Consider the following 14,979-nt stretch of genomic DNA (forward strand, 5'->3'; position numbering starts at 1 on the left):
GATATAAAATTAGTATAAATTAGAAAATAAATGGTGCAAAAAACAGGAATAATGAGGTAGTATTCATAGACTGTTCAGAAATCTGATGACAGAGGGGAAGAAGCTGTTCCTGAATTGTTGAGTGTGAGTCTTCAGGCTCCTGTACCTCCTCCTTGACAGTAGTAATGAGAAGAGGGCATGTCCCGGATGGTGAGGGTCCTTAGTGATGGATGCCAATTTCTTGAGGCACTGCCTCTTGAAGATGTCCTCGATGGTGGGGAGGGTTGTGCCTGTAATGGAGCTGGCTGAGTCTACACCCTTCTGCAGGTTCTTGCGATCCTGTGCGTTGGAGCCTCCATACCAGGTGGTGATGCAACCGTCAGAATGCTCTCCACCGTACATTTATAGAAATTTGCAAGAATATTTGGTGACATACCAAATTAGTCTTACTAGCCTGTAATTACCTGGCTTAGCCTTTCTGCCGAACCTGAATAAAGTTATCACATTCACCAGTCTTCTGGCACCAGAGCAGATTAAAAAAATTTCTGTTAGAGCCCCAGCAATTTCCTCACTTGCCCTCTGTAGCAGCCTGGGACATAACTTATAAGATTGTAGGAATTTATCCATCTTTAAGCCACTAAGACATCTAATACTACCTCCTTTTCAATGATAATTTGTTCTAAAATTCTATCATCCCCCCTCCCAAAATTCTCCATCTGCAATGTTCTTCTCCATAGTGAATGCAGATGTGAAGTACTTAAGACCTCACCTATGTCCTCTCACTGTATGCACAGATTTCTACTTTAGTCCTTAAAGACTCCTACTCTTTGCCTGGTTACCCTCTTGCTCCTAATATACTTATAAAATGCTTTGGGATTTTCCTCAATTTTGCCCACTAGTGCCATTTCATGCCTCTCTTCATTCTCCAAATTTTTTATTATCTCCTATACATTCTATATTCTTGCAGAACCTCACCCTTTTCAATTAACTAAACCTGCTGTAAGCTACTTCTATTTTTCCTTGACACTCAGGATTCCTCATCCTCCTTCTGTATCTTTAGCCAGGCTATTCCAGTACAGCCACGACATGGACATCTTCTTGGCAAGTTGCCCAGGTCAACCCTATTCAGAAAAAGGACAAATACAATTATGTCTTACCACTCTGTTCTCAATCACCAGCTAGCTACGGAGTGCCAATAATCCTCTCACCAGACCCCTTAGCTCCAGACTTCACCACAGGCTTGGGTTAAACGTGGGCTAAAGAGCTGAACTCCAGAAGTGAAGTGAGAGTTACCTTTGGCAATAAAGCAGCATTTGACCAGGTATGGCAAAAGGAACCTTGATTATACTGAAATCAATGGGAATCAACAGTAAAACTCTTGAGTGTTTAGAGTCAGACCTTGCAGGAAGGAAGATGGTTGTTGGAGACCATTCATTTCACTTGAGAACACTGTTGCAAGAATTCCTCCAGCTGCGTCCTAAGCACAAGCATTTTTAGCTGCTTCAACAATGGTTTTCCCTCCATGTCAGAAGTGGGGATACAGTTAGTTATGCTTTAACGCATGTTCCATAATGCAAATTGGTTATAATGCCATTGATGGATTATGGAACACTATTTGCATTTTGCAGGCTGCATTGGTTATAGTGCAATTAGAATCAGGAAGATCTGTTTAAATCTGTGCTTTGAAGGCAACTACAGCCTCTTCTGCTAAATCATGACATTCTATAATGTGACATTTCTTATGAATGTAACTATCACATTATAGCAGAACTACCTATATTTATACTTCATCTCACAATGTTCAATTCCATTTGTAGCTCCTCAGAAAATGAAGCAGTCCATGCCTGCTTGTAGCAGCACCTGGCCAAAATTTGGGTATGGGCTGATAACCAGGGATGGGCAAGGCCATAGAATGAATTGAACATTAGACGAGAGTTCAGTGGAGGCATTGCCACATTTAAAGACAGCATAAACGCCCTTTACTTTATCTTGCATGCTGAGAGGCCAGTGTCGGCAGGATGCTGGAAAAGGATGCTTGTGCTGCAGTGTTGCAACAATGTTTTCACACTTGTGCTCTAGCTTTGAACATAGAACATTGAACAGTACAGCACAGTACGGGCCCTTCAGCCCACGATGTTGTGCCGACTTAAATAAACATCCCCATTCAATCTATCCCCCTCTCTACTTCACCTCCCATAACCCTCTATTTTTCTTTCGTCCATGTGCCTACCTAATAGTCTGTTAAATGACCCTATCGTATCGGCCCCTACTATCACCCCTGGCAGTACATTCCAGGCACCCACCACTCTTTGTGTTTAAATAAAAACTACCTCTGACATCTCCCCTGAACTTTCGTCCAAGCATCTTAAATGAGTGATCTCTAGTATTGGCCATTACCATGCTGGGGTAAAGATGCTGGCTGTCCACTCTGTCTATGCCTCTTATATATCTCTATCAAGTCTCCCCTCATCCTCTGTCGCTCCAAAGAGAAAAGCCCTAGCTTGCTCAACCTGTCCTCATAAGACATGCTCTCCAACCCAGGTAGCATCCTTGTAAATCTCCTCTGCACCCTCTTCAAAGCTTCCACATCCTTCCTATAATGTGGTGACCAGAACTGAACAAATATTCCAAGTGCGGTCTACCAGAGTCTTATAGAGCTGCAACATTACCTCTCAGCTGTTGAATTCAGTCCCCCAGCTAATGAAGGCCAGCACACCATACACCTTCTTAACTGCCCTATCCACTTGTGCATCAACTTTGATGGATTTATGTACTTGGACCCCAAGACCTCCTTGTTGCTCCACACTGCCATTAACCATGTACTCTGCCTTCAAGTCTGTTCTTCCAAAGTGTATCACTTCACACTTCTCCAGATTGAACTCCATCTGCCACTTCTCTGCCCAGCTGTGCATCCTGTCTAAATCCTGTTGCAACCTACCACAACCTTCTTCACTATCTACTACACCACCAACCTTCATGTCATCTGTAAACTTACCAACCCATCCTTCCATTTCCTCATCCAAGTCATTTATAAAAATCACAAAGAGCAGGTGACCCAGAACCAATCCCTGCGGAATGCACTAGTCACCAACCTCCAGGTCGAATACTCCCCTTCTACAATCACCCCCTGCTTTCTGTGGGCAAGCTAATTTTGAATCCACACAGCCAATTTTCCATGGATCCTATACCTCATGACTTTCTGAATGAGCCTACCATGGAAAACCTTGTCAAATGCCTTGCTAAAATCCATATATACCACATCCACTGCTCTACCTTCATCAATTTGTCTTGTCACCTCAAAAAACTCTATTAGGCTCGTGAGGCCTAATAGCCCTTCATAAAGCCATGTTGACTATCCCTAAAAGAATATGCTTCTCCAAATGTTCATAAATCCTGTCCCGAAGAATCCTCTCCAATAGTTTGCCCACCACTGATGTAAGAATCACTGGTCTATATTTCCTAGGATTATCCCTTTTACCTTTCTTGGGCAATGGAACAACATTTGCCATCATCCAATCCTCCAGTACCACTCCTGTGGCCAGGGAGGACTCAAAGATCATCGTTAATGCTCCAGCAATCTCTTCCTTTGCTTCCCATAGTAATGTGGGGTATATCCTGGGGACTTATCTATCCTAATGCTTTTTAATAGCTCCAACACTGCTTCTTTTTTAACCTCAACATGCCCCAGCACATTAGCCTGTTCTACGCTAACCTCACATTCATCTAAGTCCCTCTCCCTGGTGAACACGGAAGCAAAATATTCATTTAGGACCTCCCCTACCCCCTTCACCTCTGGACACATTTTTCCCCCCCTTATCTCTGAGCATTCCTATCCTCACCCTAGTCATCCTCGTGTTCCTCACATACATGTAGAACGCCTTAGGGTTTTCCTTAACTCTACATGCCAAGGCTTTCTCTTGTTCCCTTCTGGCTCTCCTCAGTCCCTTCGTAATCTCCTTCCTCCTTTGGTTTCTGAACACTCCACAGATTTGGCAATGTTCTTTTAGGTACAATGGGACTTCACTTGGCACAAATTACATTAAATTGGCCATTATGGTTTGACTGCTGTTGCTTTTAGGATAGATGTGTCACACATAGTGTAGAAGATATGGTTCTGTGCATGAGTTTAGGTGCATTGTTCAGATGGCACTAACAGAAGAAACTTTATATATAAAACACACTGTACTGGAAATTTCCTATGCATTTCCTGGGAAAGCGTGTACAGGGAGCTTTAGAGTCTCATTAGTGCAGCAAAACATTATCATTGTCAAAACTGTTTATTTCTTTCTGCAGATGATGAGGCTGCGTTACTGAGTGAAATCCTGCCTCCTTTACATTGGGCACACAACTCAACTTCATCCAATCCCTCTTCATCAGCAAGATCAAAGGCAAATGGTATGGATTGTTGAAAGACAGAAAAATGCTGTGGTTAAAGTTAGCTATTAGTGGTGTTCTGTACATAGGATTTGCAACAGTGTAATGAGTGATATTTGAAAGGGCAATCCCCATCTTTGGCCTTCATCCCATCAATGGTGGCTGCATCTTAAGCTTGCAGTTCTCATGCAATGAAATTCCAATGAAAAGTATGGCAATTGAGGTTGGATTGGAAGATTGAAAGAAGGAGATTCAAGAGGGGAATTTCATAGTATGAGCTCTGAAAGGCTTAAGATACAGTTACCAATGGTGGGATGAGGACCAAAGGTGGGGGATTACACAAGAAATACAATTTAGACAAACAAGACAAAAACAGAAAATGCTGGAAGTAATTAGCAGGTCAGAGAGCTTCTGTAGAGAGAGGGATAGAATTAACATTTTTGGTAGATGATCTTTCATTAGAACGAGTAAAAATTAGTGATAAAACAGTTTTAAAGAATAAAGGGGAGGGACGGAGAGAACAAAAGTAATGTCTGTGATAAGTCAGGGACCAAGAAAGACTGAATAACACGTGGTGGTTGCGCTGGCTGAGGGAGGGCACTGAAGGCCTATTAAGGCTTGTTTCTTCGTCTGATGATGCTGCATGACCTGCTAAGTATTTCCTAGCCAATGTTTATTACTCAGTTTTAATGATGCATCTGGAAGAAGATGCCCATATAGGTGCAGCACTTCACTAATGTAAATTGTCAGCTTGGACTTTTGTACACGAGTCTCTGGAACGGGACTTGGACCCACTACCTTTTGACTGAGAATCAAGAGTGCTGTTGACTGAGCCATAGCTGACAACTGGAATATTGCTTTAAAGTGTGTGATTTGCCTTTCTTGAAAAATTGTTTATACATCCCCAGACTCAACTCCTGGTGACAATGAGCTCATGTCCATAATGACGAAACGGCTGACTAAGATGGAGCAGCGGGTCCGAAGCCAAGCACAGGAGATCAGCAGGAAGGTAAGGAAAGTTCCTTGTCAATGCGATGAAAGAGCTTAGAAGCATAGAATTAGAGTAACAGAGCATTGAAGGAAACTATGTGACCCATTATCTCTACTAACTCTTTCAGAGAAAGATTTTGCACAGCCCTCTCCTTCATTAACTATTCTTTCCCCACTGTGTTATTGACGATCCCTAATATATAAATCACAACTTCATGCTTCAGGTGCAACTTCCATAGAGATCTCCCTTGCATAAGGATATTGTTCATGCATAAAAAGTGATTACCAAACTTTATTTGGTATTATGTAACTTGATTATTTTCTGGGCTGTGCTTGCACCAGACTAAATATTTGAGTAATTTCCAGGAAAAGGATTTTGTTTCCATGAAAGTATTTCCCAGCTGTTCCCATGAAGGAGTTTTCTGGTCATTGCTGAGGAAGAGTTTCCCAGATATATCCTGGTACAACACAGCGAGGCATTGAAGCATCTTTCTGAATAGACTGAACTGTATTCTGTTTCTTTTTACAGAATCAGCAAATAGCTATGTTGGAAGAAAAGCTGAGTGTGCTTCAACAAGCCAACAGTAAGGGCCATTTCATTACTAATTTTAATTCTGTGTAGCAATTGCAACAATGCAGTGTCTAGTTCTGCGGGCCTTTTATTTATAGTTGTTAAAATGCACAATAGTTTAGTCAAATTTACTGATGTCACCATGCTTCAAGACTAGTCACCAGACCTTTGGCAATCAGAAGTTGATCTTGGGTATAGATCTGAGTTCAATTCTAGACACCATAGTTTTGGAAGAATATCAAGGTCTGGAGAGAGAATATTCCAAAGAAGTACTTCAGAAATGTGGAGAGACTGGAGAACTTGTGGTCCTTTTCCTTCCAAGGTTAAGGAGAGATTTGCTAGTGATATTCAAAATCAGGAACTTTTTGTAGGAGTAGATAATGGGGAATTTTCAGCCACCAGAGGTTGGTAATAAACTTAATTTCATTGTTGGTAGTGAGATGAGCAGAGTAAGGAGATTTTTTTTCTTACAGAGATTTGTAATGCAAAGATAGGACTAACTAAATTGGGAGATGAGTGTGTTAGGATTGGGATGAGAGCTGGTGGAATTTGAAGATTCCTTTTCTTGTATTCAATGTTTTTCTTTATTTTCTGAACAGAAATAGCTGATGAGCCCAAAAGACAACAGGAGCTAGACGGATACCTACAGCTACAGAATCAAGTGTGGGAAATGGAAGTAAGAGATCAATCTGTGCTTTGAAATCAAGACACATCACACTATCTCCTGCTCAATTCTTTTGCATGACTTTCCTGCCTTTCACTCCTCCCTTGCTCTATCACTGAGTCTGTACTCCTTCACCCCTCCCTCAGTAACCAAATGTAGACTTTTCATTAGTATCTTCTTTCATCTTCTTCCATCTATCTGACTTCTTATCCCAGACTTCGATGCTTTCAGTTTACCTGAAGTTTTTTTTAAAAATCCAAATTATAATAAATTCCAAGACCTACTTTAGTTGTAATAAATTCCATGATCTTCCCCTTCTCAGGTCAAGCTAGCTGCATGTTAACAGGTACTGTTCTGGATCACTTTTTGGAAAAGTTATCATAATTTTCACAGAGATTACTATTAGGCTAATGACTGTGCTTTTCCAATGCTGATTTCCCCATTTGGCTATAAATCTCCCATAACTGTGAACGGTACTCAACAAATTTGCTTCACATGTCATTTGGCACTCCAGATGTAGTCTTCTGTCTACATTATTTCTAAGGCTTCATGTAAACTACTGTACGACAGTTCTTTTACAGGTTCAAATTTTGCTGAACTTTTTCAAAATTACAAGGTTTAAATTCAAGACCCAATAAGAAATTTGAATACATAATTCACCTAGTCAGTCCTGACCCTCTGCAGTGCAGAGTTCCCTCAATTCTGCCCTTAAGATAGTGCACTCTCAGTGATATCCTTCTGACAGTGTAGTATTCCCACAGCCCTGTCACTCAGACAGTATTGTGCTCCTTCAGTCCTTTTCTACAGTGCTAGCCCAGATGACGTGCTCCAGTGTCTGGGGTGCATTTAGATCCATGAGCTTTTGATTTCAAAACTAGAGTGCTTCATTTGAGCAAGCAGATCACTGGAGTCCCAAGCTCATGTAGTGCATCTGCATAAGAGTTCCTCAACACATAGAGAAACAAAAACCTGCAAATAGTCCATGAAATGCTGGGGCTGTTCTCTATTTAGCAGAAGGGTATTGGGAAATTTAACCATGAAGTGTTTTGGTATGGTAATAAGTTAAAACAGAAAAGTACCATGTGAAGTTTTTTTTTAATCTGGCTTTGTGATTTGGAATGTGCTGCTTAAAAATATGGTATAAAGGATTCAATAATACATTTTCCAAGGCAGTTTAATTAATATAGGAAATAAGTTATGGGAAGTTGGTTGGCTAGAGGTGAAACTTGCAACACAGTGGAAAAGGGCAGGGAATTGGAAAAATTGGATAATTATTTCAAAGAACTGCCATAGGCATAGTAGGCTAGAGACCCCTGGTGTACAAGATCATTCCATGATATAGGGTTTCAGGAATATTATGAATAAAGTTATTTCTTGGCTTTGCCTTCCCTTTTAAAAATCAACCAAAAGCAATGATGGGAGGAGTGTGATGACTTGTTTGATATGACTGGTCTCTGTAGAAGTTCCTGAATGATTACGGGATGATCTGGGTCGGTACCAAGAAGGATGAAACCAGCAACGTGTATCTAAAGGAAGAAGAGGAACCTCGAGAGTACTCTGATGCCAGTGGGCCAGTTTTGTATCCAGGTTAGTTGCACTGTTAATGGAAAGCCTTGTTTGGACTACCTCTGCAGACAGTATCAGGCACTGGTCCCAGCATTAGAGGGAACTTGTGACACTGGGAAGGACATGGCTCAGACCCAAGAGAGGTTGGCAGGTTTTCCTTTCAAAAAAAATTGTTGTCAAAGAACCTTTAGTAGCTTGAAAATCTGAAAGGGGATAGTCTGCGGTAGTGTAGCAGTTAGTGTAATGCTATTACAGCACCAGCGACCCGGGTTCAATTCCAGCCACTGTCTGTAAGGAAGTTGTATGTTCTCCCCGTGTCTGCGTGGGTTTCCTCCGGGTGCTCCAGTTTCCTCTCACATTTCAAAGACATAGGGGTTAGGAAGTTGTGGGCATGCTATGTCGGCACCGGAAGTTTGGCGACACTGCGGGCTGCCCCCAGAACACTCTACGCTAAATATGTATTTCACTGTGTGTTTTGATGTACAGGTGACTAATAAAGAGATATCTTAAATTGTTCAAGCATACTGTATGGTTTCAAAGCCTTGGAACATAATATAAGGAACTATAATTTAAATCTCTGTATTAAATAAGAACATATGAAAAAGAGATCAATTTTATTCAAACCACCCCCATTTTAAATAGAAGTGTTTGGAATTTAAAAGCACAAAAATAGGCCATTGTGCATATCTGCTTAATGCCAGTCTTTATGCTACATGTAAGCTTCATCCCACCCCTACTATGTCCCTCCCACCTGACTACATCAAATCCTATTTGCATATCCTTTTGTCCTTTTCTCCCTAATACTTATCCAGTTTCTCCTTAAAGACATCATACTGTGGGTATGATGATGATTTGTTTGATGATAATCCCATGGAGTACCTTTGGACAATTTTATTATGTTAAAGGCACTATGTAAAGGCGTTCTCTGGTGAAAGAAGTTTTCTGGAATTCCTTATTGGATTTAGCAGTGAATATCAATTTATGAGTCCTCCAACTTGCACAGCGAATTCTTTCATGTAAATTCCATAATCCTGCATGCCTAGAATGAAGTCTGCTTGAACTACTCAGTTATTCCTCTTACGTGTGCCTGCTCCCCTGTGATCCATCTCAGAACATCTCATGCTGGGAGTATTGGAACTGTAAATTTTGTTTTTCTAGTGGTGAGAGGAGATGGGTTTCCTTCTCTTTCCCAGTCAACTGGATCATTCGACAAATCTCGCACCATGTACTTAGCCCATATTTTTCAGGCTTGTGCATTAATTCTTGGGTACTTCAGTTATGATCCCAGCCCCCACCCTCAACTTGTCCATGTATCTTTCCCATTTGATTGCCTCTAATTCATTGGAACATTCTGCAATGTAACCAGTGTTGAGTTCCACAGATGTCTGCAGTTCTTTGGTGCATTGGTCAAATGCTACATGTGACGGCCAAAATAATACCCATAAATGCAAAGATACTGAGTGGATATTCAGGTGGTAACAGATGGCTGTGTGTGGTCTATTGCCAGACAGTTGGAAAATAATGTGTCGATCGCTGGCTCCTGCTGAGTTAGATGAGCTCAGCTGGATCACAACTTGAATATTCCAATTGGATTCAGTTCCCTGAGGATTGGTTGCAGAGGGGCACAGGGGCATTGTGGTTATAGGTTTAGGGGAGTAATGCTGGAGAAAGAGAGGGAAATGTCAGCCATTCCTTTCCTGATTGCAAGCTAGCACCCCTCACTAGGAAAAAAAGGGTCAGGCTCAGTTGCAATCCAGCCTATAGCTCATAGCCTTTGGACAAAACCCATTTCTGGAGTCATTCAGTACAGAAACAGGCCCTTTGGCGGAACCACATCCATGCCGACAATGAAGTACCTATCTATACTAATTCCATTTACCAGCACTTGGTCCAGAGCCAGTAATGTCTTGGTGATAAATGTCTGAATAGATACTTCCCAAATGTTGTGAGCTTATCTGCCTCCATTACTCACCCAGGCAATTTTTGTAAATCATACATATTAATCCAATTTTTAGGTCGTTGTTGCTAAACAACAGTTACAACTTGTATTTATGTAACACTTTTATCAAAATAAGCTGCCCCAAAGTGCATCACTAGATCATTACAAGACAAAATTTGACACAAAGCTACAAAAGGGGTTATAGGAAAGGTGGTGTTTAAATGATCTCATTAATGTGGAGTTGCAAAATTGTTTGGGAGGAGAGAAGACAGACCCTGGATGCCAATGATATAGCAGTGTAAATTGGGGATGCACAAGAAGGCAGAATTGGGAATGTGCAATGATCCCTGAGGATTCTAGGAAGATGCAGAGACAAGGAGTGCATAAGGACTGGTGGAGGTTATGGAAATAGGCTAGAATAAGTTATAGAAATAAGTTTCAAGTCTGATTGTGCATATACTGTGGAGTAATTCATTCCCATGTTCAGGATAACATGAAGCTTTGGAGATCGACTTCTGAAACATTTCATGTATGGAAATGCTACATTGGTTAGATTTCTGATGATATAAAAGTTACAGAAATATATAACAGTGAATTATTATAAATGATATTGTGTTTACAAAAAGGTATTTATATTACTGGCTCAGACACATTGTACACAGTTTAAGTATTGAGAATGATCAATGAGATCCCCTTATCAACGTTGCTGGTGGTTGGTTGAAGGAGGAATGCTGACTAGGACACTGGGAGAAGTTCCTATCTTTTATTCCAGAAATGCCTAAGGAATCTTTAGCATGTATCAGAATGTCAGGCTTCCAGTTGTGATCGGTCTAGATTTTAAGTTGTTGCTCTGGAGTGAGGCTACTATCGAACAAAAGGTGTGGCAGACATTTCAATACAAACCAGAAGGTAAAAAAATCCAGGTGCTGGAAATTGGAATTAAAGATAGAAAATGCTGTTAATACTCAGCAGGTCAGTCACTATTCATGGAGATAGAAGCAGAACCAGTTCTGACAAAATATCATCGAGCTGAAACATTGACCCTATTACTTTCTTCACAGATGCTACTTGATCTGTTTAGTTCTACCAGCATTTCCTGTTTTAAGTCTAGTGCTCATTTGCTTAATTGTATATAAAAAGGAAGTGAGCCTGCAGAATAGTCAAAACAAAATAGAACTGAGTGATGTGTTAAGAGGGTTGCAAACTTCAGGGTGGTGTTTATTTCAAGCTCAGAGGGTGTGCATTTGCTGTTTGACCTTTTAACAAGATGAAAGAGATGTGCTAGAACATTCTGCAAAAGCATATTGTTTTCTGTTGCACCACACAAAGACTGTGGTTTAGCCCAATTATACTTGTTAGAATGAAACAAAAGCCTCACCTTACCCCTGAACAAACTCTGGATTTGAATGCTCCAACCAATAGAGAGCTAATTTTTTTTTCTTGTTGTCTTGTAAAGTGTGATTTGAATTGAAAATGTCATTCTTGGGAATCTGTTGAGTGACTTCTTCTTATTTTACTTGACTCCCTTGGTTTGAAAGTTCCCCTCATCAAAATGGCTTGTCTATAACATAAAATGAGCTCCATGGAATGAAATAGATCAGGAAAGTGATGCTGAGGCATTGAGGATGATAGGGAGAGCTGAACATGGGAATGATTTAAGAACTATGTTTTAAGGTGCTAACAAAGGCGAAACACTGAAATTGCTCACTCCTTTGAATTACAACTTCCCTCGCTGAGAAATGCCTTGGAGTGCTCTAGTAGGAAAGCCGCAATAAAAATGCAGATCTTTCATAGAGACAACCAACGTATAAGGTTCTAGAGCTGGTGCAATTTAACTGGTGGGGATGCAAAACATGTGAAAATGGACTTGCCAACCATCATAAACCGGCCCGATTTTCAAAACTGTTGAAGTTAACAAGAAGGATGGGGTGTGATGTTGGTGACTGATAAGTTATCACATGAAATTGAATTTTATATTTACATTCTAGATTTTTGCCCAATCCAATGCACCTTATTCATATTGAAATCTACACCATGGGAGTGTATGAAATTACAGTAGGGGAATCGAGAGTTAGTAGGTTGAAGTTAAGTCTTTATCTGTTTATTGGTAACAATCATGGCAGAGTGCCAATCTTGCCTTTAACTCAAGTTCTATTCAAGTGGTTATGCACAAAAATGACTCTTCTTTGTGATGCAGAAGAACTCTCACTGTCAGAGGTGTAGTCATTCTAGATGAGACATCAAACAAAGCCTCTCAATGAAGCATAGAGTTCACGATTGCCATTGGACGAGTACTCAGGGTGGGGTAGGAGTGCGATTTATCGATGTTTATCTCTTCAAATAAAAGTGGATTTTCTTATGGCAGTTTACTCAGTGTAATTTGGCTGCTATGGTTCTGAGATTAAAAGAGTGGCTACACCACACAAAGTACTCATTTATCTGAAAGGCACTTTGGGAAGTCCAGAATCATGAGAGATGTGATATAAATCCAAATCCTTCTTCAGTGTTACATTGGGGTAACTTACAAGAAGCCAATTTATTGGGGAGCAATATACACTAAGACTTATCTATGTGGAGAGAAAATATGAACAAGTTAGGATGCCAGGTGAAAACAATATTCTCCTATGAGAAATGAAGCCTTGTCATAGCCTGGTGTCTTGGTTCCTATGACTCTATACCATGTTTTGGGGGGCCATAGTTGCAAGTCACAGTTTCTTGTCTTGCTGTAGCTATAGGTCAGATGTATGTGGTTCTAAAGATAGAGGATTAGAATGTGGTCCTAGGAAAGGATATTATAGCATCAGAAGCCTAGACGTTTCAACACAAGAAGGAATCTTGTTGAAGGTAGGATGTTCAAATTCATTTGAAGCCGACAGATGATAAAGCAGTCTGTGCCTGCATGCAGCAAAACCTGAGCAATATTCAGTGTCGGTAGAAAATGGCAAATTACAATTTACACCATACAAGTACCAGATGATGACCATAATCCAACTGGTTGAAGATGTGGTTGGGAACAAAGCTCAATACTAAAAGGACAGGTACAGACTGGCATATTGGAATCAACACATAAAGCGCTGGAGGAACTCAGCAGGTCAGGCAGCATCCATGAAGGGAAATGGACAGTCGATGTTTCGGGTTGAGACCCTTCATCTGGACCCCAGACCCCGTAGATGCTGCCTGACCTGCTGAGTTCCTCCAGCACTTTGTGTGTTGCTCTAAATTCCAGCATCTGCAGTCTTGTGTCTCCTGACGTACTTGCATGTTCCTTGGAGCACATTGGACCTTTTGAAGTTAAAAGGGATCAATAGAGCAGGGATGAACAAACAGCATCTTCCTGGGGAAGATTAAGTTTTCCGGGGTTTGTGTTGATCTATTGAAACTGGGTTACATTTACATTTAAGTTTTCTTTAGAGAATTAAACTGATAAGAAAGCTTCTCTGAAGGCAACTTTCCACTGTTTACATTGTATAGTAAAATGCTAAACCTCATTTCATTCAACTTATTTGCCCTAACTGCCACCCATGCTGCATGGTGGGTACAGTAAATTTTACCTTTGGTCTAATACTGATACTAGATTACCGTGGTGATACTGAAGGTCACAGTCTGTCACACTTCTGTGCTGTTAGTGCTGATGCTACATTGTCTCTTAGCAGTGTGGAGGAACAGAGGGATCTTGGGGTCCACGTCCATAGATCCCTCAAGGTTGCTGCGCAGGTCAATAGGGTTGTTAAGAAAGCATATGGTGTGTTGGCCTTCATTAGTCAGGGTATTGAGTTGAAGAGCCATGAGGTAATGTTGCAGCTCTATAGAATTCTGGTTAGACCACACTTGGAGTATTGTGTTCAGTTCTGGTCGCCTCATTATTGGAAGGATGTGGAAGTTTAGAGAGGGTGCAGAGGAGATTTACCAGATGCTGCCTGGATTGGAGAGCATGTCTTATGAGGATAGGTTGAGTGAGCTAGGGCTTTTCTCTTTGGAGAGGAGATGGATGAGAGGTGACTTGATAGAGGTGTACAAGATGATAAGAGGCATAGATTGAGTGGACAGTCAGAGACTTTTTCCCAGGGCAACAATGGCTAACACGAGGGGGCATAATTTTAAGGTGATTGGAGGAAAATATAAGGGGGATGTCAGAGGTAAGTTTTTTTACACAGAGAGTGGTGGGTGCGTGGAACGCACTGCCGGCAGAGATTGTGGGGGAAAATACATTAGGGACATTTAAGAGACTCTTAGATAGCCGCATGAATGATAGAGAAATGGGAGGGAAGGGTTAACATTTGGAAGGGAAGTGTTAGATAGAGCAGGATAAAATGTCGGCACAACATTGTGGGCTGAAGGGCCTGTAGTGTGCTGTAGTGTTCTATGTTCTATCACTATACATCTTATCCGCACCTTGTTTACAAATTATCATACTTTCAAATAGTTAATCTGCTTAAGTTAAAGCCTCATTTCACTTGTTTGTGGACTGAGTGTTCCTAACCTTGCCGAGGTGCCTGACAGTTTTTTTATATCTTAATGGCCTTGATCTGAAGTTCATTTATTTGACCTAAAGATAACACGGAAGGGTTAGTGCATGTAGGGCCAAATCAGGGATCAGTGATATGAGATCTAAAGGTAACTAGATGATATTCTGTGGCAACAGATTCTTTGCAGTTTCATTCTTGTAGGGTGTAGTTACTGTGTACTGTGAATTTGCAGACACAAGAGACTGAAGATGCTGTACTCTGGAGATGAAACAGAAAGCAAACTGTTAGAAGTATTCAGCAGGTAAAGCAGCATTTGTGGAGGAAGAGGGAAGTTTCAGTTTGATACTGGGTTCCTCCATCAGTTTGTTCTTTGAAATTAAGTTGCAGAACTACAAGCGGCATTGCCTTTCCCCTTAGCTCTTACATATAA

At 40.9% G+C, this 14,979-nt stretch overlaps 1 protein-coding gene across 1 annotated transcript in view; it reads left to right on the forward strand.

Moving 5' to 3' along the window:
* Positions 1 to 14,979, forward strand: part of ubxn11 (UBX domain protein 11) — a 58,217-nt gene that overhangs the window by 6,928 nt on the left and 36,310 nt on the right. Inside the window, exons 3-7 of the mRNA XM_052036722.1 lie at positions 4,273 to 4,374; positions 5,262 to 5,362; positions 5,873 to 5,927; positions 6,514 to 6,590; positions 8,039 to 8,165. Of these exons, the coding sequence (XP_051892682.1) occupies positions 4,273 to 4,374; positions 5,262 to 5,362; positions 5,873 to 5,927; positions 6,514 to 6,590; positions 8,039 to 8,165 (462 nt within the window). The remainder of the gene's footprint in view (positions 1 to 4,272; positions 4,375 to 5,261; positions 5,363 to 5,872; positions 5,928 to 6,513; positions 6,591 to 8,038; positions 8,166 to 14,979) is intronic.

The sequence above is a fragment of the Pristis pectinata genome, chromosome 22 (assembly GCF_009764475.1).
Source record: "Pristis pectinata isolate sPriPec2 chromosome 22, sPriPec2.1.pri, whole genome shotgun sequence".
In the NCBI taxonomy this organism is placed as follows: domain Eukaryota; kingdom Metazoa; phylum Chordata; class Chondrichthyes; order Rhinopristiformes; family Pristidae; genus Pristis; species Pristis pectinata.